The sequence below is a fragment of the Bubalus bubalis genome, chromosome 12 (genome assembly GCF_019923935.1).
Source record: "Bubalus bubalis isolate 160015118507 breed Murrah chromosome 12, NDDB_SH_1, whole genome shotgun sequence".
NCBI classification, from domain to species: domain Eukaryota; kingdom Metazoa; phylum Chordata; class Mammalia; order Artiodactyla; family Bovidae; genus Bubalus; species Bubalus bubalis.
Window position 1 is genome coordinate 599,210 of NC_059168.1, and position 26,285 is coordinate 625,494.

Below are 26,285 nucleotides of genomic sequence, written 5' to 3' on the forward strand. Positions count from 1 at the left end.
ATTTGTAGAAATGTCTTGGCTAAAGACATGGCTGCATGTGTGCAGCCGGCCGTACAGCAGCCAACACCTGTGATGCTGACTAGAGGCGCCAGAGGGTGCCTGGGGAGGCTGCTCAAAGATGCCCTCCAGGAGAAGACCCTCTGGACTGCTCCACCCCCACGTTCTCCCGGAGATGCCCAGAGCCGAGGGCCACCCTGTGGCAGAGGCTCAAGCATTAGACCCTGCAGATCCTTTTTCTCCAGGGCACTGGCCTCTGCCAGGTGCAGCTGGAAAGTGAGAAGCTGTGTGTTCCTCCCGCCGCCTGCGTGTGTGACTGCAGGCCAGCAACGGACAGTTCTGATGCCTTTGGATGGGACTGGTGGCCCTACTGCTGCCCATAAGGCCCTGAACACATTACATCATCTCCTTCAGCTTCAGCTTCTTCATCCATTCTTGTTGTTCAGTCACTCAGTTGTGTCTGACACTTTGTGAGCCCATGGACTGCAGCACGCCAGGGTTCCCTGTCCTTCACCATCTCCCAGAATTTGCTCAAACTCATGTCCATTGAGTCGATGATGCCATCCAACTATTTCATCCTCTGTTGCCCCCTTCACCTCTTGCCCTCAATCTTTCCCAGCATCAGCTTCAGCTTCAGCATCAATCCTTCCAATGAATATTCAGGGTTGTTTTCCTTTAGGATTGACTGGTTTGGTCTCCTTGCTGTCCAAAGGACTCTCAAGAGTCTTCTCTAACTTCTTAAGAGTCTTCAAACCACAGTTTGAAAGCATCAGTTCTTTGGCTCTCAATCTTCTTTATGGTCTAATTCTCACATCCATCCATGAATACTGGAAAAACCATAGCTTTGACTATACAGACCTTTGTCAGCAAAGTGATATCTCTGCTTTTTAATGTGCTGACCAGGTTGTCATAGCTTTTCTCCCAAGAAGCAAGTGTCTTTTAATTAAAATGGGCAAAACTGTCCACCTTTTGAGTTGGCTGGGATCCTATTGGAACAAGCTGGGACCTTTGCTGCAGTGATGCAATGCTTGCACCTGGATACACCTCTCCTGGAGCAACAAAAGACAAAGAAACTGTATGTGATTAATGCCTGCATGTGCAGTTGGGGCAAATTGAGGACATTGAGATACAAAGATACCAAAAAGCCCAATTTGGAGTGAAAGTGAAAGTCACTCAGACAACTCTTTGGGACTCCATGAACTATACAGTCTGTGGAATTCTCCGGGCCAGAATTCTGGAGTGGGTAGCCTTTCACTTCTCCAGGGGAATCTTCCCAACCCAGGGATCGAACCCTGGTCTCCCGCACTGCAGGCAGATTCTTTACCAGCTGAGCCACAAGGGAAGCCCAACTTGGAGAGCTGGGAGCAAAAGCAGGGTACTGCACATGCCCCCTGCACCCAACAAGCCACCCCTCTAGACCGACCCCTGGACACACCCCTACCCTCACCGCAAATAAGGAATCAGCTCAATGCCCCGCCTTGGGGAGGGAGCAAACCAGGAAGCCTGTTGCTGGTTCTCAGCCCCCTCTGCTGCTGCAGGGGCCCCCCTAAAGCCTTACCTGAATTTCTTGCCTGGCCTCTGATCCGTTTCTATTGATTAAAGAGGCCAAGCACTCTGGTCCGTAACACTGTATTGAAATCTAGTGAGAACGCTTAGCAGGCCCTTGGTGAATGTTAGTTTCTTGTGCCTCATCCCAGGAAACAATCAACTGAGAGGCAGAGGTAACAAGCTCCACCTGGGAGGTGGGGAGTGAATGGAGGGGGTTCCCAGTACCTGGAGCGACCTCCGGAGGAGATGTTTTTCTTTGAGCAGTCAGATTTCCTCGTGCCCTAGGCTTACGCTCACATGACACGTATGTAGTGGGGTAGCTCTTGCAGGTGAGGTTTTGACCCCCAGCCCCTGCTCACCCAGGGCCCCAGACAGCTCCATACGCCTGCGCTTTGTTTCTTCTTTGAGTCCCAGCTGTTACCTCACTGTGAGGTCCTGAGCACCCGACTCTCGCTGGCTTACAGGGAAGCCCCTGGGAGTCTGAGTGGGCTGGGCCCCCAGGAGCCCCCAGGGGCTCAAAACAAGAGTAGGCACAGCAGGGCAGCTGGGTGGAGGCTCTGGGCACCCAAGAGCAGTGCTGGGCAGAGGGCAGGTGGAGGTGGGGCTGTCCCCTCTTATGCCACCTCAAGGTTCCGGTCGGACCCCGAAGGGGAAATGAATGGAGTAGATGGTCCCAGTCCTCCCCTGCCCCACTGCCCTCCTTGGGGGTGGCATGGGGAACAGGCAACCTCACAGCGCACTGAGCCTGTAGTCCCGCCCGAGGACGGCAGCCTGGGCTTGGGGGCCAGGCCCTGTTCCCTACAGGTGTGACCACATGCTCTGAGCTGTGTACATACAGTGTGACAAGTCCAGGAGGGCTCTGGGGCCTGGCTGGCCCGGTGCTCTGGTGGACACTGGACTCTTGGCTAGTGCAGGGCCCTGCTTGCCAGAAAAGGGCCTTGACTTGTGTCTGGCATGTGCCAGACCCTCTGCTCATGGTGGGTCACAGGATCTCAGACTGAGTTAGAGCTTTCTGACACAAGTTTCCAGAATTGGGTGAATGTTGTGCTGAATATTTTCTTGTTTAAAGACAAAAAAAAAAAAAAAAAAAAAGTGTATTTCTCAGGCTGTAGAAGTCAGTCTCACAGCTATTCCTGGTGCGTAGGAGAGTGAGCTTTCTCAATGTTTTCTTGAAGTTTTCTTAAAGGAAACCTCTCACTGGTTCTCTCAGGTGTGGCGCTTGGCTGCTGGGAACAGACATAGTTTATCTTACAGAGAACACTGTTTTGCAAGAGGTTTCCCACAATTATGGTCTGAGGGAGGGTCCCTGCCAGCTTGTCTTAGTCACTTGAGCTTAAGGGAAAGTTGGGTGGTTTTTTTTTTGGCTGTTGTTCTTTTATTCTTTCTTTTTTTTTTTTTTTTTTAAATCTGAAAGCAAGAGCCGTCTGGGAGCAGGCACACGAGGGTACTCACCCCCAGTTAGGGAAACAGAAGGACTGCTGACTGGCGTTCCTGTGCCCCCAAAGGTGGCTGACGGCTTTGGGTGGAATGTCACAAAGCAGTCAGACTGGGGGTGAGTCAGAAATCCTTGGGTCACTTGTGGTTTTCTTCATGGTTTTGGTGTGACTATTAACTTGTTTTTACTTCACAAGAAAAACAGGTGTTTGGGTGTCTGTTTGAAATTCTGCCATCTTGCTCATGTCCCAGTCCCATGGCTGCCCCAGGTTGGTACTAATAGGTAACTTGAGAACTGGGCACCACCAGCAAACCCTTTAGACAGACGGGGCATCCCTGGGCACTGACGCTGCCTTAAACCCCAGATCCTGTGATGTTCGTGAAGGGGAAGGTGCGTTTGCAGTAACCAGTGGTGCTCACTCGTCAGATCCCTCTGGAGCGAGTGCCCACTTTGGAAGCGTATGCTCTGACCTTGGCCTTGATTTTCTACCTGCCACCTGGATGAGCTGACAGTTCTCACCTTGAGTTCTGTTGCTTTTTGGATGGAAATCAAGGTAGCACATTTGTCCAAACGCTGCTCTGGGTTTTCTTTCTACCTGGCCAGACATTGCGTCATCTCCACATCTGCTGATGTCCATTTTTATGCGCTCTGCATCGGGGGTACCAGGAGAATCCCCTACTTCCACCACCTTCCCTGTTCCCAGGCTGCAGTTGCCTTCAGCTTCCCTGGGGCCCTCAAGCCTGAAAGAATGGATGTGAAGCTTTCCAGCTCAGATCTTCAGAAAGGAGAACAGTTGGCTCCAATCAAGCCTGTTTTGTTCACAGACTTGTGAAGGGGAAGGGGCACACCAGTTTGAACCCTCGATTCTGGGACTGGAGGTGTCTGGGATCTGCTAGAAAAAGATAAGGGGCCTTAAAAAAACCAACAAGAGTTAAATGTGGCCCCGAGTGTCCCCCTTTTGCCCCATCCTCTTGTCCCTGCCTTGTAGCTGATCTGTGGCCCTTAGATGTGAGATTCTGCGAGACTGGGGTTTTCATCTGCAGCTCGGAGCAGGGGTGGTTGGTCTGCCAAACCATGACTGTCCAGCTTGTCCCTTTCCTGTACTCTGCCACCAAGCCAGGCTCCAAGGCTGTGGGGACCACAAGCAATCATGGACATTCCTGTCAATGACAAAGAGCTTCAAAAATTTGCAGCTGGCAGGAAGAATCAGGGCAGCCGGTGAGTCAGAGGCTCGGGATTTGTTAGAAATAAATGTCATTTCCGAGGGAGATGGCGGTGCAGCGGGAGAAACAGCTGCTCCCAGTCGCCTTTGCTCTCTTTCTTGCTGTGTCCACAGTCCTTGAATTTGCCTGATGCTAGCAGCTGGATGACTTCATTCTTCACTATTTTGGAGGTATGAGGCAGTGCAGGGTGGAATGCTAGGTGCAACGCAGTCTCTGTCAGGGCCATCTTTTACCTTCTCTTCCCACATATAACTATTGAGGGGACCTGGAGGGGTGTAATCAAGAAGTTTTACACCATCAGATTGGGGTTCCAGGGTGCCCTCCCTGGCTGGGATGGACTTCCTGCGGGAGGCAGACCTGGAGCCAGGAGTGGGGATAGGGGATGCCAGCTTGTGGATAAAGTGTTCTCTCCAGCCCTTCCTCACCAGAGGGTGAAACTTCATCAGGATGAAGCCCAGCACCAGCCGGAAGCTGCCTTTGCGGCAAATGAGAGATTCCTTCTGTCTCTGAAATTCTCATGCTCAGGGGGAGCTGTCCCTCCAAGGCCTGTGGTCAAGAGAGGGGACTGTGTGTTGAGGGTGTGTGGGGAGCAGCAGAGGCTCATCTCCCAGGCAAGGAAGCCAGAACGAGCTACAGTGCAAAAGGCCTTTGGAAAGATTGGACAGTTCTCAGGTGCTGGGGACCTGGTAGATTTACAAGCTGTGGATGAGGCTGCTCAGTGAGGCCTCTGCCCCACAGACCACACTCATCTAGTGCAGAGATGGTCTGCTAGTCTCCTGGCCACTCAGGAGGTGTTTGTCATACTAGTGGGGACCATGAAAACCCTGAAACCCAAAGGCTCAGGCCCAGAGGTGGACAAGAGTCTTAAAATGCACAAGAGTGCCTCCCAAGTTTTCCTTTGATTTGACAAGCATTGACCAGCACCTGTTATACCAGGGGAACTGCACGTGTGTGCGCGCTAAGTTCTTCTGTCCTGTCCGACTCTTTGTGACCCTATGGACTGTAGCCCGCTAGGTTCCTCTGTCCATGAGATTCTCCAGGCAAGAATACTGGAATGGGTTGCCATCATCCTCCAGGGAATCTTCCTGACACAGGGATCCAACCTCATCTCCTGCAGCTCCTGCATTGCAAGCGGATTCTTTACTGCTGAGCCACTGGGGATGCTCAAGGGGAACTGCACCAGCCTCTAGAAGATGTAGCTGTCGCTGGTAACACGAGATGAAAAGTCCAAATGGGAGCTGCTGTCGTATTCCCCAGGGCCCAAAGGCGTTCCTAGAGAAACGGGGGAGGAAGTGGTCCTCAGAAACTGCCAATATTTAAAAAATCCTATTCTTTTGGATTTGTTTTTCTTCATGCTGTCAAACTAGCATTAATGTTTATTGGGAAGCATTTATTGGGAAAATCATGTTTTATCGAAGATTTTATTAGAAAAAAATTTTATTATTAGGGAAAGACAGGAAGTTCATTGTGTATGGAACTAAAAACCAGCACACACAGTGTCTCAGTGGTAAAGAATCCACCTGCAGTGCAGGAGACTTGCAGGAGATACGGGTTCCATCCCTGGGTCAGGAAGATCCCCTGGAGGAGGAAACAGCAACCCACTCCAGTATTTGTGCCTAAACAATCCCATGGACAGAGGAGCCTGGTGGGCTACAGTCCATTCGATTGCAGAGGAGTCAGACATGACTGAGCGACTAAACAAACAGTGTGCTCACCTTTGTTTTAATAAAAATAGCCACAACTGTGCTCTGGCTGCCTGGACCCAGCTGAAGGAAGATGAAGGTCATTCCAAATTAGAAAAAGATCTAGTTAAATATTACTCTGATTAGTTAAGTTAGTTTAAAAATTTTCAGACTCTGTGATGTGGATATAGCTTAGCTGAGGAATTCTCTCTGCTCACAGATGATTTTTGCTGGGTATTATCAATGATTTAAAGGCAGATAAGGGACCTGACCAGTGTATGTGCCTTTTGAAGGTGACTTGTGAGGATTTGAGGCAGGAGGAAAAAAACTTCTTTGGAGCCATGATTCCTAGCTTTGTCCTTTTTGTTGATTTTACTGTCATTGTAGAAAAAGCATTCATGACCCGTCACAAAAATAAACATTGGAAACCATTTTTCACATGGCCTGGGGGTGACCAGAGTCAAGCTTAATGTATCAGCGAGTAAGACATGTCCAGTGCCTCCATCTTCCTCCCCAGTCAGTGTTCCACCAGGATGAGTGCTCATTTTGTGCAAAGCAGTGTGTGGCCAGGGGAGAGATGAGCCAGGTCTGACCTGGCCTGAGAGAGAAAGGGGACCAGTGGGCCCTGCTCAGACTCTCCCAGCTCAAGCCAGTGCTCCCTCTCTGAGCAGGTCTTGAGTTGTGGACACGTGGGGCACATTCTTCATTATCTGGGTCTCTCTTGTTAGCATCATTGAGCTCAGAGTGCGCTGTAAAAACAACTTTAACACAGAGGCCTTGTGGGGAATGGTGGACCAATTGTACCCCAGATCCTTTAAGATGATGTCTGATGTATGCATGCATGCTCAGTCGTGTTTGACTCTTTGCAACCCCATGGACTGCAGGCCGCCAGGCTCATCTGTCCATGGAATTCTCCAGGCAAGAATACTGCAGTGGGTTGCCATTTCTTCCTCCGTGGGATCTTCCTGACCCAGGGATTGAACCCACGTCTCCTGCTTCTCCTGTGTTGGCAGGCGGATTCTTTACCACCAAGCCACCTGGGATGTTAATATGATGTCTAGGTGGGAATTTTCTTCCCCTCTTCTCAAGGTCACCTTGAGGGGAGGAACTTCCTCTTCCCCCCTTCCTGGAGGATTGGGTTGAACCCTTTGTTTTTCTCCATCCAACTTGCTGACCTGAACCCAGAGACGAGCTGAGTTGCGTCTGACTGGGGAGGCTGGTGAGAGCCTGACAGGCCTGGGGCCACACGTGCCCGTAAAGTGGCCACCACGTTGTTCTCGATGATGCTCTCGTGACCCGTGTGCCCACCTCCTGAGTCTCACCCCTTAGAAGGAGTAGCCAAGGCCACTCTGTTCTCTTTCTGGAGTGTATGCACAACTGGAGGAGAACCGGTCTCTCTTGACAGCCATCTGGGGACTTAGGGGCCAGCACTTAGCTGACCCAACTCTCCCTTTGACCTTCACTTGGGTGGTAATGCTGGGAGTCTCCAGCTGGGCCTCTGGGATCAACCAAGTTCCCTAATCCAGCCTTTCCACAGAGCTTTGAGCTTTGTGAGTTTTGGGTTATTTTGTCTTCATTTTCAAGTTTCTTTCAGGGAAATGCAAGTTTTCTTGAGCACTGACTATTCACAAATACTCTTCAAAGCGACAACACTCATCAGAGAGCTTGTCCTCCACGTCCTTGCTGTCGTGGCACTTCCTGAGCCGCGTCGGCCCCCTTGGCCAGTCTCCACCATGTCTGGGGACTCAGCTGGGGATACAGAGAGGCTGAGACCCAGAATCATCCAAAGGCTTGCCTGTGTTTGTGGCGGCTGCTGCTGACAGCTGGAACTTTCAGCCAGAACACCTATACACGGCCTGAGCATCTCCTCAGCATGGGGGCCTCAGTGAGGTCATCCTTCTCAGGGATTCCAGCTGCCAGGTAGAAATGGCCTCAGATTTTATGAGCTAGCTTTGGAAACCACGTGTGACACTTTTGCTACACTCTTGACTGTAAGCAAGTTCCAGACTGGTCAGGATCAAGGCAAGAGGACTTAGATCCCACCTCTTGGTGAAGAATGCCAGGTTCAGGGACAGCAGGTAAGATTGGAGGTATTCTTGTGACCACTTTCTGAAAACACAAGCATCCTGTTTTACTGGCAGATACAAGATGGAGAACAATGGAAGCTGGAGGAAGGTTCTCAGGAACAGCCAGCAATGGAGAGGGGTGGGTTTCTCCTACATTGGACCAGGAAATACCTGTGCAGGACAGGGGCGCAGGGACCCTCGCTGTGGGACACTGCTTGCTGGCTCCATACACTGATCTGAATCCTTTTATTTTTTAAATACTTTTATTCACTTATTTATTTGTGGTTTTGCTGGGTCTTCCTTGCTTGCAGGCTTTTCTCCAGTTGTGGTGAGCGGGGGCTATTCTGTAGTTGCGGTACACAGGCTCTAGGGCATGAGAGCTTCTGTAATTGCAGCTCCCGGGCTCCAGAGCACAGGCTCAGTGGTTGTGGTGCACGGGCTTAGTTGCTCTGTGGCTTGTGGGATCTTCCCAGATCAGGGAGCTAACCCATGTCTCCTGGACTGGCAGGTGGATTCTCTACCACGGAGCCACCTTGAACCTAAGCTCTCACAATGAGTGGCTGTCATTTGTCCTCTTGTCATTCCCTTTGGGCTAAAAATGCTGCCATGAAGGAGTGGGGACAGTTCTCTATCAAAGTGCTCCGTGTAGGGCTGCAATCTAGTACATGCTCAATAAACAAGGTTGTTGTTACCACCCGACTTTCTCATAACCTTTACTGAGGACCCCATGCAGCGGACTACTGGGTCCTTTCTCTTCTTCAGACCTATCTGAAGATGGACTATATATGGGCAGAAGATTTCTACCTGACTACTGCCTTGAAGGTTTAAAAGTCAACCCTCACCCTTTGCAGATTAAGTTTCTAAGTGGTAAGGAGGTTTGGGATAATAATTTGATTATTACAGTATTTGTTCAAATGGATACGAAACTGCCTTATTATTTTTTTAATTGAAGTATAGTTGATTTGAAGTATAGTCAAATTGATGCTTTCGACTTTTGGTCACTTAATGCGAAGAGCTGATTCATTGAAAAAGACCCTGATGCTGGGAAAGATTGAAGGCAGGAGCAGAAGGGGATGACAGAGCATGAGATGGTTGGATGGCATCACCGACTCGATGGACATGAGTTTGAGCAAATTCCAAGAGATGGTGAAGGGCAGGGAAGCCTGGTGTGCTGCAGTCCATGGGGTCATGAAGAGTCAGACAGGACTTAGTAACTAAAGAACAATAATAACAAACAATAGTTGATTTACAATGTTGTAAGTTAGTGTGGGGCAAAGTGACTCAGTTATATATATATATATAATATAAATATTATATATTTATTTTCAAATTTTTTCCATTATAGTTTATTATAAGATACTGAAGATAGTTCCCTGTGCTGTACAGTAGGGCCTTGTTGTTTATCCATTTTATATATAGTACTGTGTATCTGCTAATCTCAAGTTTATCCCTCCCTGAACTTTCCCCTTTGGTAGCCATAAATCTGTTTGCTCTGTCTGCCAGTTTGAATGCCAAGATCAAGTAAGCAGATGGTCCTGGCAATGTTTGCAGCCATTAAAAATCATGTTTTCCAAGAATATGTAATGACAGAGGGAAATATGATCTCATGTTAAGTGAATTGCTTCAATATTCCAAACTGTGTACCCAGCATGGTCTGGTGAGTCAGCTGTAATAACCACAGGCGGGCTGAGGAGCCAGCCAAACCCTGCTTTTTCACTCTCATGGGAGGGGAGGTGGGAAGGAGGTCTCAAGAGAAGGTGCTTCTTCTGGTGGGGGTGCTCAGTTAAAACCTGGCCAACAGGGTTGGAGGGAAATGAAGATCTTGCGGGGCAAGAGGGAGGGGGAGAAAGGACCGGGGCGCCATGGACAGAGGCCCTCTCTGTGGCTGTGTCCCACGAGCCAGTCTGGCCCTGCTACCCCAGACTGGGCCTACCCTTTGACTGGACTCCATTGATTGCGAACCTCTTGTTTGGCAGGTCCTTTAGATTCTCCTAAGGTCCTGTCTAGATGGTTCTTATTTTGATTTGACTTTATTTTTTAGCTGCTATTTTTGGTTGCTCTATGAGGTTTGCAGGATCTTAGTTCCCTGACCAAGAATTGAACCTGGGCCCACAGCAGTGAAAGCACTAAGTCCTAATGTTGCAGTGAAAAGGAAAGAAGAGGAATGTGTTTTTCTCTTTCCCTTTCCTGAGAACAAAGATGATAAAGAGAACAGTGATCAGGCCTGAATATTCCTAGTTTTTTTTCACTTTAACTGTTCCTAACTCTGAATGTCTATAACTAAGTTTGCTTTTCTGCCCCCTAATTCTTCAAGAGCTACAATTCACATTTTCCTCCTTTGACTCTACGCTAAATACACCCTATATCTGGTATTTACCCATACAACACCCTTCCCCGTGTACTTACATATCAGAAGGAAGACTGCAGAGCAACCGAACTGCCATACTCAATTATTGGGTTACTGACGCCAGTTCAAGACTGTCTTTAAAACACTCAAGAGGAAGAAATCAAGACCCTATCACCTTTGTCCCTCATTACTCCTGACTAGAAGCCCTTGCCTTGCCTCTAGAGTCCTCGTGGAGGGAGGGCACAGTTCTTGAGGCATGAGCCTACTATATTCCCCCCTCCACCTGCTGGGAATTAAAGCCAGCTCTTTATTTTCTAAACTCTGTCTCCATGTTTTTAATTTAGCTTTGGTGGGCAGAGAGGGTCAAGATTTTGGCCAGCAACACTACCATTGGACTGCCAGAGAATTCCCTTATTTTGACTGTTGAAGACTATTTTAAAAGCAATGTGAATGCAGTCTAGTCCCATGACTAGAGGATCAGCTTCAGTGAATCTATGTGGCTTCAAAAATAAAGTGCACATGTATTTTTCAATTATCACCATTAATAGTTATAAATAACTTGCTTGGGAAGGCTTGTTCATCTCTGGGGCTTACTATGGTCATATGAAAGGAGTATGTGAACACAGATTGGGTGGCCTTTGAAGACCATGATGTTGACTTATTTATGGCTGTTGGCTTAGATAGAAATGGAAAGAAAGGAAATTGTCTTAAAAGGTGAACAAATGGAAAAGAACAATTTCTGGTTCAGAAGGACCACTTTGAATGTGCCACTGGCCCATCATGGGAGCTGCTACAAGCCCAAGACCACGTAAGAGGAGGGTGAGAAGGAAGTGGGTAGTTCAGGCTTTAGGAGCCTCACAGTTGGGGTTTGTTCACCTTGGTGGCTTCTTGGTATTCAGGCAGACAGCATCCTAAGCCTTGCTCCCTTCCTGGCTTCCTCCCATAGGCACGAACAGGCATCACTTCATTCACTGGTACTTGTCTAAATTCGTTCTGAAGGAAAAGTTTTGGACATTCTTGTTAAAAAAAAAAAAAACCAAGAACCAGGAAAAAGATTTTAAAAAGCATGTGTCTATTCAGAGGAATACATGTTTACTATTGAAAATCTGCATATTGACTCTGCTATAAATCCTCTGGTTCTTTCTTTTTTAAACATTTTTTATTCTGAAATCATTATAGATTCACAGGACATTGCATAGATGGTGCAGAGAAGCCCTGTGTGCCCTCCATCACTTAGGCCCCCAGTTAAAACTTACATAATTATGGTCCAGAATCAAAACCAGGAAACTGGCCTTGGCACAATGTGTGTGTACAGTTTTTTGCCAGGTTGTAACAGGTGTAGATTGGAGAAGGCCATGGCACCCCACTCCAGTACTCTTGCCTGGAAAACCCCATGGACGGAGGGGCCTGGTGGGCTGCAGTCCATGGGGTCGCGAAGAGTCAGACACGACTGAGCGACTTCCCTTTCACTTTTCACTTTCATGCAGTGGAGAAGGAAATGGCAACCCACTCCAGTGCTCTTGCCTGGAGACTCCCAGGGATGGGGGAGCCTGGTGGGCTGCCGTCTGTGGGGTCGCACAGAGTCGGACACGGCTGGAGCGACTGCGCAGCAGCAGCAGCGGCAGCAGGTGTAGAGGTGCTTGAAAGCACTGCTGCCGTCAAGGTGCAGGGCTGCTCCATCACTGTAAAGAGTCCCTCGCGTTTCCCCTGCAGTCACCCCTTCTCTCCCACCAACCACTAATTTGTTTTCCATGTCTGTATTTTGGTTATTTAAAAGATGTTATGTAAATTGAACCATATAGTATGTGGCCTTTTAAGACTGTATTTTATTTTCACTCAGCAGAATTCCCCTGAGACCTGTGCAAGTGTATCAACAATCTGTTCCTTTTTTATCGCCGAGTAGTACTTCACTGTGGGAGAAGGCAATGGCACCCCACTCCAGTACTGTTGCCTGGAAAATCCCATGGATGGAGGAGCCTGGTAGGCTGCAGGCCATGGGGTCGCACAGAGTCGGACATGAGTGAGCGACTTAGCAGCAGCAGCAGCACCAGGACTCCACTGTAATGTTAATTTCATGTGTTAACTTGGGTAGATCATGGTTCCCAGGCATTTGGCCAAACATTATTCTATTTTGTTCCTGCAAAGATACCTTTTAAGAGGAGATTAACATTTAAATCAGTAGAATTTGTAAATAAGTAATTGATGGACTCAATAGAAAAAAACCTGACTTCTCTCAAGGAAGATGGAAACTTTCAGCAGACTGACTTCAGATTTGACCTACCACATCTACTCTTCCCTGAGTCTCCAGCTTGCTCATCTATTCTGAAGATTTTAGATTGACAGTCTCCACAATTATACAAGCCAATTTCTTAAAATCTATCTATCATCTACCTAACTCTAGAGAATGCTTGCTAGTACATTCATAGTATGGTTCTATCAGTATGTTTAACCATTCATCCATTCATTAAAGGACATTTTGCTTGCTTCCAGCTTAGGAATATTATAAAAGAAATAAGGCAATAATAAAAATGTGTATAAAAGGTTTTGTGTGGACATAAGTTTTTACTTATCTGAGATGAATGCTCAGGCCTGCAGTGCTGTACGATTTTACATTCCCACCAACAGTGGATGAGAGATCCAGTTCCTCAGAATCCTCACCAGCATTTGGTATGGTCATTATTTTCAATTTAGCTGTTCCGATATGGGTGTAGTCATATCTCATTGTGGTCTTTAATTCGCTCTTCTCTAAGGGCTAGTATTATTGATCATCTTTTTACGTGTTTACTTGCCATTTGTGTATCCTCTTTAGTGACTTTGCCTGTTTTCTAGGCATGAGTCCTTGGTCAGATATAGGATTTTTCAAGTAAGTTCTCCAAGTCTCTGGTAGGCATAATCTCAAAGATTTCCCCACCAAGATTCCTGTTCCCTGACTATTCAGTCAAACATTAGATACTGCTGTGAAGGGGGTTTTCAGATGCAATTAAGATTACTAAGTGAGCGATTTTCAAACAGGGGAATTATCATTAGTTATCTGGCTCAATATAAGTATGTGCTTGCATGGATGCTAAGTTGCTTTAGTTGTGATGGGCTCAATAAAGGACAGAAACGGTATGGACCTAAGAGAAGCAGAAGATATTAAGAAGTGGCAAGAATACACAGAAGAACTATGCAAAAAAGATCTTCATGACCCAGATAATCACAATGGTGTGATCACTCACCTAGAGCCAGACATCCTGGAATGTGAAGTCAAGTGGGCCTTAGAAAGCATCACTATGAACAAAGCTAGTGGAGGTGATGGAATTCCAGTTGAGCTATTTCAAATCCTGAAAGAGGATGCTGTGAAAGTGCTGTGCTCAATATGCCAGCAAATTTGGAAAACTCAGCAGTAGTCACAGGACTGGAAAAGGTCAGTTTTTATTCCAATCCCAAAGAAAGGCAATGCCAAAGAATGCTCAAACTACTGCACAATTGCACTCATCTCACATGCTAGCAAAGTAATGCTTAAAATTCTCCAAGCCAGGCTTCAGCAATACGTGAACCATGAACTTCCAGATGTTCAAGCTGGTTTTAGAAAAGGCAGAGGAACCAGAGATCAAATTGCCAACATCCGCTGGATCATTCCGTAAAAACATCTATTTCTGCTTTATTGACTATGCCAAAGCCTTTGACTGTGTGGATCACAATAAACTGTGGAAAATTCTGAAAGAGATGGGAATGCCAGACCACCTGACCTGCCTCTTGAGAAACCTATATGCAGGTCAGGAAGCAACAGTTAGAACTGGACATGGAACAACAGACTGGTTCCAAATAGGAAAAGGAGTACATCAAGGCTGTATATTGTCACCCTGCTTATTTAACTTATATGCAGAGTACAACATGAGAAACGCTGGGCTGGAGGAAGCACAAGCTGGAATCAAGATTGCCAGGAGAAATATCAATAACCTCAGATATGCAGATGACACCACCCTTATGGCAGAAAGTGAAGAGGAACTGAAAAGCCTCTTGATGAAAGTGAAAGAGGAGAGTGAAAAAGTTGGCTTAAAGTGCAACATTCAGAAAACGAAGATCATGGCATCTGGTCCCATCACTTCATGGGAAATAGATGGGGAAACAGTGGAAACAATGTCAGACTTTATTTTTCTGGGCTCCAAAATCAGTGCAGATGGTGACTGCGGCCATGAAATTAAAAGACGCTTACTCCTTGGAAGGAAAGTTATGACCAACCTAGATAGCATATTCAAAAGCAGAGACATTAAGGTCCATCTAGTCAAGGCTATGGTTTTTCCAGTAGTCATGTATGGATGTGGGAGTTGGACTGTGAAGAAAGCTGAGTGCCGAAGAATTGATGCTTTTGAACTGTGGTGTTGGAGAAGACTCTTGAGAGTCCCTTGGACTGCAAGGAGATCCAATCAGCCCATTGTAAAGGAGATCAGTCCTGGGTGTTCTTTGGAAGGAATGATGCTGAAGCTAAAACTCCAGTACTTTGGCCACTTCATGCGAAGAGTTGACTCATTGGAAAAGACTCTGATGCTGGGAGGGATTGGGGGCAGGAGGAGAAGGGGACGACAGAGGATGAGATGGCTGCATGGCATCACTGACTTGATGGACATGAGTCTGAGTGAACTCCGGGAGTTGGTGATGGACAGGGAGGCCTGGTGTGCTGCAATTCATGGGGTCGTGAAGAGTCGGACACGACTGAGCGACTGAACTGAACTGAACTGAACCGAGGAAGAATAGAGGAGAATTTCCTCAACTTGACAAGCAACATCTACCAAAAGCTATATGTAGCTAGCAGCAAACTTGATGAAAGAGTGCTTTCCACCTAAGACGAAGAACAAGATAAGAATGTCTACTCTTCTGTGGCGGATTCATATTGATGTATGGCAAAACCGATACAATATTATAAAGTAATTAGCCTCTAATGAAAATAAATAAATTTTAAAAAAAAGAATCTGAAAAAAAAAAAAAGAATGTCTACTCTTACGATTATTAGCAACATAGTAGTGGAAGTTTTCCCTGGAGAAGGAAATGGAAACTGACTCCAGTATTCTTGTCTGGAAAGTCCCATGGACAGTGAAGCCTAGAGGGCTACAGTCCATGGGGTTGCAAAAGGGTCAGACACTTTCATCAAGAGGCTTTTTAGTTCCTCTTCACTTTCTGCCATAACGGTGGTGTCATCTGCCTATCTGAGGTTATTGATATTTCTCCTGGCAATCTTGATTCCAGCTTGTGCTTCCTCCAGCCCATCGTTTCTCATGATGTACTCTGCATATAAGTTAAATAAGCAGGGTGACAATATACAGCCTTGATGTACTCCTTTTCCTATTTGGAACCAGTCTGTTGTTCCATGTCCAGTTCTAACTGTTGCTTCCTGACCTGCATATAGGTTTCTCAAGAGGCAGGTCAGGTGGTCTGGTATTCCCACCTCTTTCAGAATTTTCCACAGTTTATTGTGATCCACACAGTCAAAGGCTTTGGCATAGTCAATAAAGCAGAAATAGATGTTTTTATGGAACTCTCTTGCTTTTTCCATGATCCAGCGGATGTTTTGAACTAGAGAACTAGATTTGATCTCTGGTTCCTCTGCCTTTTCTAAAACCAGCTTGAACATCTGGAAGTTCATGGTTCACGTATTGCTGAAGCCTGGCTTGGAGAATTTTAAGCATTACTTTGCTAGCATGTGAGATGAGTGCAATTGTGCGGTAGTTTGAGCATTCTTTGGCATTGCCTTTCTTTGGGATTGGAATAAAAACTGACCTTTTCCAGTCCTGTGACCACTGCTGAGTTTTCCAAATTTGCTGGTGTATTGAGCACAGCACTTTCACAGCATCCTCTTTCAGGATTTGAAATAGCTCAACTGGAAATCCATCACCTCCACTAGCTTTGTTCACAGTGATGCTTTCTAAGGCCCACTTGACTTCACATTCCAGGATGTCTGGCTCTAGGTGAGTGATCACACCATTGTGATTATCTGGGTCTTGAAGATCTTTTTTGCATAGTTCTTCTGTGTATTCTTGCCACCTCTTCTTAGTCTTCTGCTTCTGTAGGTCCATACCATTTTTGTCCTTTATCGAGCCCATCTTTGCATGAAATGTTCCCTCAGTATCTCTAGTTTTCTTGAAGAGATCTCTAGTCTTTCCCATTCTGTTGTTTTCCTCCATTTCTTTGCACTGCTTGCTGAGGAAGGCTTTCTTATCTCTCCTTGTTATTCTCTGGAACTCTCCCTTCAGATGGGAATATCTTTCCTTTTCTCCTTTGCTTTTTGCTTCTCTTCATTTCACAGCTACTTGTAAGGCCTCCTCAGACAGCCATTTTGCTTTTTTGCATTTCTTTTCCATGGGGATGGTCTTGATCCCTTTCTCCTGTACAATGTCACGAACCTCTGTCCATAGTTCATCAGGCACTCTGTCTATCAGATCTAGTCCCTTAAATCTATTTCTCACTTCTACTGTATAATCATAAGGGATTTGATTTAGGTCATACCTGAATGGTCTAGTGGTTTTCCCTACTTTCTTCAATTTCAGTCTGAATTTGGCAATAAGGAGTTCATGATCTGAGCCACAGTCAGCTCCTGGTCTTGTTTTTGCTGACTGTATAGAGCTTCTCCATCTTTGGCTGCAAAGAATGTAATCAATCTGATTTCGGTGTTGACCATCTGGTGATGGCCATGTGTAGAGTCTTCTCTTGTGTTGTTGGAAGAGGGTGTTTGCTATGACCAGTGTGTTCTCTTGGCAAAACTCTATTAGCCTTTGCCCTGCTTCATTCTGTACTCCAAGGCCAAATTTGCCTGTTACTCCAGGTGTTTCTTGAGTTCCTACTTTTGCATTCCAGTCCCCTATAATGAAACTGCTACTGCTGCTAAGTCGCTTCAGTCGTGTCCGACTCTGTGTGACCCCCTAGACGCCAGCCTACCAGGCTCCTCCATCCTTGGGATTTTCCAGGCAAGAACGCTGGAGTGGGTTGCCATTGCCTTCTCCAATGCATGAAAGTGAAAAGTGAAAGTGAAGTCTCTCAGTCGTGTCCGACTGTTCGTGACCTCATGGACTGCGGCCTACCAGGCTCCTCCGTCCATGGGAGTTTCCAGGCAAGAGTACTGGAGTGGGTTGCCATTGCCTTCTCCCCTATAATGAAAAGGACATCTTTTTGGGGTGTTAGTTCTAAAAGGTCTTCTAGTCTTCCTATAACCGTTCAACTTCAGCTTCTTCAGCGTTACTGGTTGGAGCATAGGCTTGGATTACTGTGATATTGAATGGTTTGCCTTGGAAACGAACAGAGATCATTCTGTCGTTTTTGAGATTGCATTCAAGTACTGCATTTTGGACTCTTTTGTTGACCATCATGGCTACTCTATTTCTTCTAAGGGATTCCTGCCCACAGTAGTAGATATAATGGTCATCTGAGTTAAATTCACCCATTCCAGTCCATTTCAGTTCACTGATTCCTAGACTGTCGATATTCACTCTTGCTCAGTCGCTTGGTCGTGTCCAAATCTTTGTGATCCCATGGACTGTAGCCTGCCAGGCTCCTCTATCCATGGGGATTCTCCAGGCAAGAAAACTGGAGTGGCTTGCCACACCCTCCTCCAGGGGATCTTGTAGTTACTAATTTTCAAGGAATTTGTTAATTTCATCTAAATTGTCAAATTTATGCATGTAGTGTTTTTCCTAATATTTCCTTATTAACCATGTGATGCCTGTTATATTTGTTGCTTTATCCCATTTCCTTGTTGAAACTGGTAATTTGTATCTTCTCTTTTTTGCCAGTCTTGCCAGAGGTTTGTTAATTTTATTGATCTTTTCAAATAACCAATTTTTGCTTTCATTGATTTTCTCTATTGCCCTGTTTTCAATTTTAATGATTTCTGCTTTTCTGACTTCTGGTACAACTAATACCTCCCCAGCCCTACCCCCTCCCACCCCACCTCCACCCTCCTGTTTTCCCCCTCGCCCCCACCCAGGGCACAGGAAAGATTTGAATTGGGTCATGGAGGTGAAAGTGGAGAAGTGGGTGGGGGTGAGGAAGTTATTTGTTTTCATCCTTACATTTGGAGAGTTGCTGACAGGAGGAGCGGGTAGGTGACAGGGAACAGCCCAAGGAATGGAGAAGGGGTGTTCCAGAAGGTTTCGTGCGTTTGCTCTCCTTCTGTCTGCAGGATGCATGTGAAGTGAGCTGGAGGCTGTGAGGGGCCAGACCACACCAGGCCCTGTGGAATGGAATCCTGAATCCAGCAATGCTCTGGGCACTGGAGAACACAGTCCCTTTAAACCGTGTAACCCCGTCACAGAGAAATGGAAGAGGAAATTGAGACTCTGTTGGCCTCTGGATCTTGGAGTATGCCCTTCCCACTTTTATCACTAACCTGGAGAATTCTGGAGACACTTCATTTGCATTTAAAGGAATGTTTGCATAGGAGGATTCTTTCTGAAATTGTTTGCATCCGGGGACTCAAATTGCCTAATTGGGTTCAGGAGTACTTTCTTATTTGTGTGGTGAGGTGGCCTGGATAGAGCCCCCCTGATCTCCTGCCCTGAAGTGGGATTTGTCTGCTCAGATTGTCAAGGGTGTGTGTGGGGGGCAGGGCGGGGGGGGGGTGGGTGGTGAGCATCGCCTGTAGCACAGCAGGGCACTCCATCTGCTTAGGAAGTCCCAGGCTGCCTTTCCATGTAACTGCGCCAAGGGAAAGCTTCCCAGACCTTTTGGAGTTCAAACAGCTCTTGTAAAATGGCATTTCGATGAGCTGAGCATAAATGAATTGGAAATGTTCAGATAATGTTTCCCCAGGGTTTAAAAACCAAGGAGAAACGTGCTTGGCAAAGGGTCTAAGGGGCTGGGCCAAGAGTTTGAAAAGTGATTTGAGATGCTGTGATGAACCCAAATTACCACCAGTTTCTCCCATCTTTGCTGGTGCAGAGGGCCTGGGGGAAGGGGCCTCAGGCAGGAGGAAAGAGCTCCTTTCTCCACCAGGGAGATGGGAGAGCAGCTTTGACACCATGGTCATCTAATGTGGGGCTTTCTCTATGGGCTGAGTTCACTATCAGATCTGTCTACCCATCTCTGCATCCATTATTCCATCCATCCTTTCATCCATCTATTCATCATTCCATCCATCCATTCATTCATCCATCATTCCATCCATCCTTCTGTCCACCTATCCATCTAATGAATACTTACTAAGCACGCACTGTGTACATGACTCTGAGAAGACAGAAGATAATGAGCCTCAGTCCCTGACCTTTCAGATCTCAGTGTTCTGGTGGGAGAAACTTGAGGACAGGCAGGGGCTACAGGAGTCAGGGTAAGAATGGTACCCCTTTGAGACTTCCAGAGTGACAACTTTGCCAAAGTTTCCAATGACACCCTGGTGGGGTGATAGGATGCCTCCAAGTTGGACCAGGGACCCCCAAGATGAGATGCCATTTGGAATGGAAAGTGAAGGAAGGGGTTCACTGTACACTTGAGCCCAAAGCGGCACCAAAACTACTCCAGGTCAGTGGATTCTAGAGATGGCAGCAGTGGAAGGGTCATCGGCGCCAGAGGAGAGCCTTATCCCTCTAAACACTGTCCTAGGGCCACTGCTCATTACCCCATGCAGCTCCCACAGCAACCCCGGAAGATACTCCTGTCCTCCCTTAGAAAAAAGAGGATTTTAGGGTGGGGACTTAGCCCACGGTTACCTGGATGGAAGGCTGGGAACTGGTGCCTCCATCTGCACTGGGTGATGAGGCTCCTTTCTAGAGGAAAGCAGAACCAGGACACCAGCGGCCACAAACTCCAGGGTATGCCACCAGGCTGGGGATGCAGTGTTGACCTTAGCCAGGAAGAGAAATTGTTTAGAATGGCAAGTCTGAAGCTGCAAGGATACGCCAGCCCAGGGAAGTCTCTTGATGCACCTAAATTCTTCTTGGTGCAGAAGACAGAATCTTGGAAGAGATTTGGAGACCATTGGATCTGATTTCTAATTATGTTGACCCATCCTGTCCCAAAAGGGAACTTTTTTTCATTAATAAAAAACTCTTTATTTTGTACTGGAGTATAGCTGGTTAATGCTTCCTAGGTGGTGCAGTGGTAAAGAGTCTGCCTGACAATGCAGGGAAATGCAGGCTACATTGGTTTGATCCCTGTGTTGGGAAGATCCCCTGGAGGAGGAAATGGCAACCCACTCCAGTATTCTTGCCTGGAAAATCCCATGGACAGAGGAGTCACAAAGAGTCAGACACGACTGAACGAGCACTGGTACTGGCTTAGCTGGTTAACAATCTTATGATAGTTTCAGGTGGACGCTGGAGGGACTCAGTCATACATATACATGTATCCATCCTCCTACAAACTCCCCTCCCATCCAGGCTGTCACAGAAAATTGAGCAGAATTCCTCAAAGGGAACTTATATATGGACTTTGTTTTTTTTCTTTCTTAGACATGATTATGCTTAGTGTCTGAGGTATAGACTTAAGTACTGAGGAACCTAAGATGTACATTTCAGCCTTTTCTTTGTCACTTACCCTCGCCAACATGCACTGCTGGGCGAAGACATGTGCACGCTGGCCTGCTTCTAAATATAGAATCACTGCAAGCGCAACATACAAAGGCAGACCAGAGCCGGGGTGTGGCGCCGGTAATGGAAACACCTGGAAGGCACTGCTGTTTGTGTTCTAATTGTCCAGACTGAAGAATGGCTCTTGGAAAAACTCCAAGCCAATCTAAGTACTGTACAGACTTTTCTTGATGTGTGCAGTGGATGGCATTACTGAGAGAGTCAGTGTATTTTAAACCATGTTTGTTTAAAAAAAAAAAAACAACTCAACACAATATTTGCACGTCATACGGGGTTCCGTCCAGGCTCAGATAATAATGAACGGATTGTTAGCTACACAGATGTCAAGAATGAAGTTTGAAAATCACATGAGATGTGATGTGATTATTTGTTGTGAAGGACTTTCCCCGAGTTGTATCTGACAAATGCTATCAGAGTCCCTCCCCCATCATGGTGACATCAGAATAGAAACCCCCCCTAACATCTTAAATGTCCCCAAGGAGGCCTCGCCCCCCTTGATGAAACCCACTAGCATGAGCAGACATTTTGGAAAGCATTCTAAAGTGGACTACAAACACCACAGCCTCTGATATAGGAAGGCATCTCTCTTCCCACCTGAGAATGCATGACTGTTTTAGAAATCTAGAAACTTCTGAGAACCCATCCAAAATTAGCTGCTTTGAAACACAACTCGTTACAATGGTTTTCCTGGCCAGGTGATGTTTTTCTTCGTGTATTGCTCGAAATGAGAAAATGACTATCACATTCCAAAACAACAAGCAACAAAAATATCTTGTAAGGCAAACTGGTGCTCTTGAAGGGCCAGTTGCTGTTGAGCAACAAAACTCATACAAAGGTTGCCAGCTTCTAAATATGCGTGTGTGAAAAATCATATGCTTTAGGAGACCTGAGCACCATATGGATAAAGGCAAAATTCTGTCTTTACTGTCCTTGGCATGCCCTCTCATGTCAACAGACTCGTCGGGCACAGTGTCTGAGTGATGATGCCCTCCCACGAGAAAGTGCTCAGGCTCTTTTGGGGGCAACAGTTCTGGGGGTTCTTCTTTTTCTGGCTGTGGCATGTGGGGTCTTAGTTCCCCCACCAGGGATTGAACCTGTGCCCCCTGCACCGGGAAGGTAGAATCTTAACCACTGGACAGCTAGGGAAGTCCCAGTTCTGGGGATTCTGAGGAACCTCCGTGCATAGGTGGATCTGAGAGTGGAGGGATAAGGAACCCTGTCCTTGGCCAGGCTGGGGCACCCACTCACTCCTGGTGTCCCCAGCAGGGACTGGAGGCCAAGCTGGGGCACAGTCAGTATGCTCCGCTCTAGATCTGGTTTCAGCCCAGTTAAGAATCCCAACCTTCCTGGGAACTAGCCCTTCCTCATCAGGAAGTTTGTTTGCCTATTAGACAAACTTAGAGCCCCTGCTTCTGGCCTGGTGATAAGGGCCCAGCAGAGCAGGTAAGAAGAGGAAGGTGGTTCCTCACAGGAAGAACACCTGAAAGTGACCCAGTGGTTCTCTGGGCCTGCCTGGGCCATGGACTGTGCTTTTATTTTTTCTGGCTGTACTGCACCGCTTGTGAGATCCTAGTTCCCCGACCAGGAATTGAACCCATGCTCCCTATGCTAGAAGCTAGTAGTCTTAACCACTGGACCACCAGGGAACCTCTGCACTGTGCTTTCGAGGCACTCTAATGGTCCTAGCTACAGGTGCTTAGGGCCGTTCACAATCACGGGCATCCAGGATGCAAAAGGTGTGCCAGCAAGTGTGCAGCATGAGGAGTTGGGTAGTGACGGTCATACCTTTAGTCCTTACAACCCTTAATCTTCTCCTAATCCTTATTCGTCTTCTCTCTCCCCCTAGTCTTGGAGGGAGATGCTATGAAGGCCTTCTCGTTACACACCAGGAAATAAGGCCCAAGAAGGTTAAGTGACTTGTTGAAAACCACCCCCACTCTAAGGAAAGGCATCAAGATGCAGCCCCTTTCCCAGCCCGCAGCAGCTTGCGCTCTTTGGAACCTGGCAGAATGAGTGTGTCTGATGAAGACAAACCTGGAGACCCAGGTTCTGGGACCTGCTGGCTGGGGGAAATCCCTCAGAAAGCCACAAGACTTCCCCAGCCCAGCAGCTCTGAGTTCTGCCAGGGAAGCCCCAACTTCCTGCTGCCTGGGGAAATAAGAAACCTGAAGGTCAATCCAGGCCTTTCCAAGGCCCAGAAGGAGCCCAGAGAGTGGGGAGAGCAAGTTGGTGCTGGCACTGAGTGCTGAGGCCACGTGGCACCTGGCACCCACATCGCCTGTCAGAAAACCTGCCGATAGCAAAGGGCCCCAGAGTGCCCTGAGAAAGAGAAGTGGGGTGGCTGCAAGGGGACTTCAGGGGGCCATTCACACAGTCTCCATCAGCCTTTCCCAACAGTGGGCACGCAAGCTATGTGAGCCTGAATGGTTGGAGCGCTTCACTTCCGGTGTGGATGGCAGGCATTTCCGGCCCGTAGCTGTTCGGGGCGGGAAGGGGAGTAGGACATGTGACCAGTGCCGGCCAATAAGCTGTGAGCCAGTTCACTAAGTGTTGGTGCCCGCGGCTGCAACACAGAGGCGGGTAACATTCAAGGTGGTGGGGTGGGGGTCCCTCTGTCAGGTCCATGAGTGACTCCAGTGAGCCTCTCAGGTTGGGGCTACAGTTGAAAAATCGAAGCCCTCCCAACTGTGGGTACTTCTTGGGTATCTGGCAGGGAAAACCAGGCAGAGAATTGGGCACCCAAGGAAAGAGTTATTCAGAGAGATGGGAGTGATTTTAGGGAATCACTGCTTGAATCATGAGATTCCCCTCGCGTGGCTGGATGCAGCATGGATGGAAGTCATTATAAAGGCTCAGTCAGTGCAGGGACCAAGTGGACTTGGATGGGGAGGGGGTAACATGTTCGGTCTTTGCAGGGTTTTGCAGAATGAGTTATTTCTGGTCCTTGGGCGTGTAGTTTACACCAGGGCTCCTCAAACTCAACTCTGCACATCGATTCTCCAGAATCTTGTCGAAAGGCAGAGACTGTTTCTGCAGATCAGGGATGGGGCCCGAGAGTCCACATTTCCTCTAAGCTCACAGGTTGGCCCAGTTTTTGGGCAGGCAGGACTACATTTTGAGAGGTGAGGATTTAGACACCAGAGCTCCTGCTAAGAGCATGAGTGGGGGTCAGACCAGAGATCAGGCCCACCTGCTGCAGGCCCCTGTGGTTCCCCGGGGCACCACTTGATAGTTAGGGGTGCTTAGGGTCTTCTGATGGTGCTAATAGCTGATGAGAGACTTTACCCCTGAGCCTGCACAAACAGGTTTCAGAGTAGGCTGGGTTTTATTTTGGTCTCTGAAATTTCGCCAATTTGGCCACAGAATAGATTGTCAGTTCCAAAATGATTCATTTTCTGGCATGTGGAAATAATTAGAAGTAAGAAATCTTTTCCTGCTCTTTGTGAATAAAGAAGATAATGAGGCTGGTGAGCAAAAGCCAAGGCATTGTGGTAGGTGGAATCCAAAGATGGCTCCCAAGATCCCTCGCTCCCTCCCTGCCCCCGCCCCCGCCCCCACCCCCTACCCCTACCACGCACTTTCTCCCAGCTCTTCAATCAAACACCAACCTAGGTGTTTTTCTGTGAAGGGATTCTGCAGATGTAATTAAGGTCTGTAATCAGTTGACTTTGGGGCTTCCCTGGTGGCTCAGATAGCAAAGAATCTGCCTGTATGCCAGAGATCAGGGTTTGATCCCTGGGTCAGGAAGATCCACTGGAGAAGGGAATGATTACCCACTCCAGTATTCTTGCCTGGAGAGTTCCATGGACAGAGGAGCCTGGCAGGCTACAGTCCATGGGTTTGCAAAAAGTCAGATACAACTGAGCGACTAACACTTTCACACTAGGGAAAGGAGATCAACCTGGGTAAGCCTGGCTTAAACAAATGAAGCCTTAGAAGAAAGATTTGATGTGAGAGGGACTCAACTTTTGCTGGTTTTAAAGATAGAGGCGGCTGTGTGGCAGGGAATGCAGCTGGCCTCTTAGAGCAGATAGTGACCCCTGGCCGATAACCAGGAAAGAAACAGGGATGTCAGTCCTACAACCTCAGTCATTCAACCACCAGAATGAGCTTGACTCTTTGCTAGCACCTCCAGAAAAGAAGGCACACATTCTGCATGTGATTTCAGTCTTGGAAGACCCTGGGCAGGGAACCCAACCAATGTCAGCCATGGACATCTCACCTAATGAGCTGTAAGTGGACCAATGAGTGTTATCTTAAGCTGTTTGGTTTGGGATAATTTGATATCCCAAATGGTCTGACATAGAAATCTAATACAGTCACAAGAGGAGATCTTTATGACCTTGAAAACTTTATGGTGGCCCTGGGCACAGGGGAAAGTCATTTTCATCTTTTTATACAGACTTTATGGGTCAGAACTGTCACGGATCAAGTGCTTGGAATCTGAATGGCACCATTTGTCTACCTTAAAGCTAACTTTGTGTGTAAAATTCGGTGTCTTCTTTTTTTCCTGTAGGAAAAAACATAATCTGTATGTAAAGGGAAGAACTATTGTTTTCTTAAAATGATGGTGCCTGGTAAAGACAATTGTAGTATTTTAAGTATGGTATTTGTGTTTTTCTTGTTCAATAGGGAAAATGCAGTTTGAAAATATTTGGTAACCACTTATGCTCACAGAGGGAGGTGGGGGTGGGGAACGGAGGCGGGGATGCCAGAGATGGCTCAGAATGTTGTCATAACGTTTTGTTGACTTTTTCTGGTTAAGTGTTATTCAAGTTTCTAAAGGAGATCTCAGTTGCTTTCTTAGTCAGTCAGGGCTGCCATAACAAAATACCATAGACATAGGTTAGGCAACACACATTTATTTCTCATGCTTCTGAAGACTGAGAAGTCAAGATCAAGGTGCCAGCAAATTCTTTTCCTGATGGGGACTCTGTTCCCTACTTGAAGATGACTGTCTTCCTGCTGCATCCTCGTGTGGCCTTTTCTTGGTGTGTGCTAGTGGGGAGGGGAGGGTTGATGGGGAAGGGAGAGGGGAAAGAGAGAGTGGAAGGGGCAAGGAAGAAGAAGGAAGAGGAGGGGGAGGAGGGGAAGGAGAGAGGAATGGAGAGAATGAGGACGAGGGTGGGAGGTGAGGGAGAAGAGGAAGAAGGAAGAGGAGGAGGAAAAGAAGAAGGAGGGCAAGAAGAAGAGGGAGAGAAAAATGGAGGAAGAGGCAGCAGGAGAGGGGAGGGAGGAGGCAGACAGATGGGGCTCTCCTGTCTCTTCCTCTTCTTGTAAGGGATCATCATGAGGGCACCACTTGATGACCTGATCCAAACTTAATCACCTCCCAAAGACCCCCACCTCCAAAACCTGTCACACTGGGGTTTGGAACATCAGCATCTTAAGTTGGGAGTTTGTGTGCTCAGTTGCTCGGTTGTGTTCAACTGCT

The 26,285-nt window shown here is 47.3% G+C and overlaps 1 protein-coding gene across 10 annotated transcripts in view; it reads left to right on the forward strand.

The window, feature by feature from the left end:
• Nucleotides 1-1,880: 1,880 nt before the first annotated feature.
• The window catches only part of LOC123328382 (extensin), a 35,359-nt gene continuing 10,954 nt past the window's right edge, over nt 1,881-26,285 (forward strand). For 3 of the 10 annotated variants that reach the window (XM_045162178.1, XM_045162179.1, XR_006543154.2), the window contains exon 1: nt 4,207-4,373. Coding sequence is in view for 2 of the 10 variants with exons in the window: in XM_045162179.1 (XP_045018114.1) it covers nt 4,347-4,373 (27 nt within the window). In the remaining 8 variants the exon portion in view is untranslated. The other 7 variants (XR_006543160.2, XM_044925574.2, XM_044925570.2 and 4 more) reach the window with 7 other exon arrangements.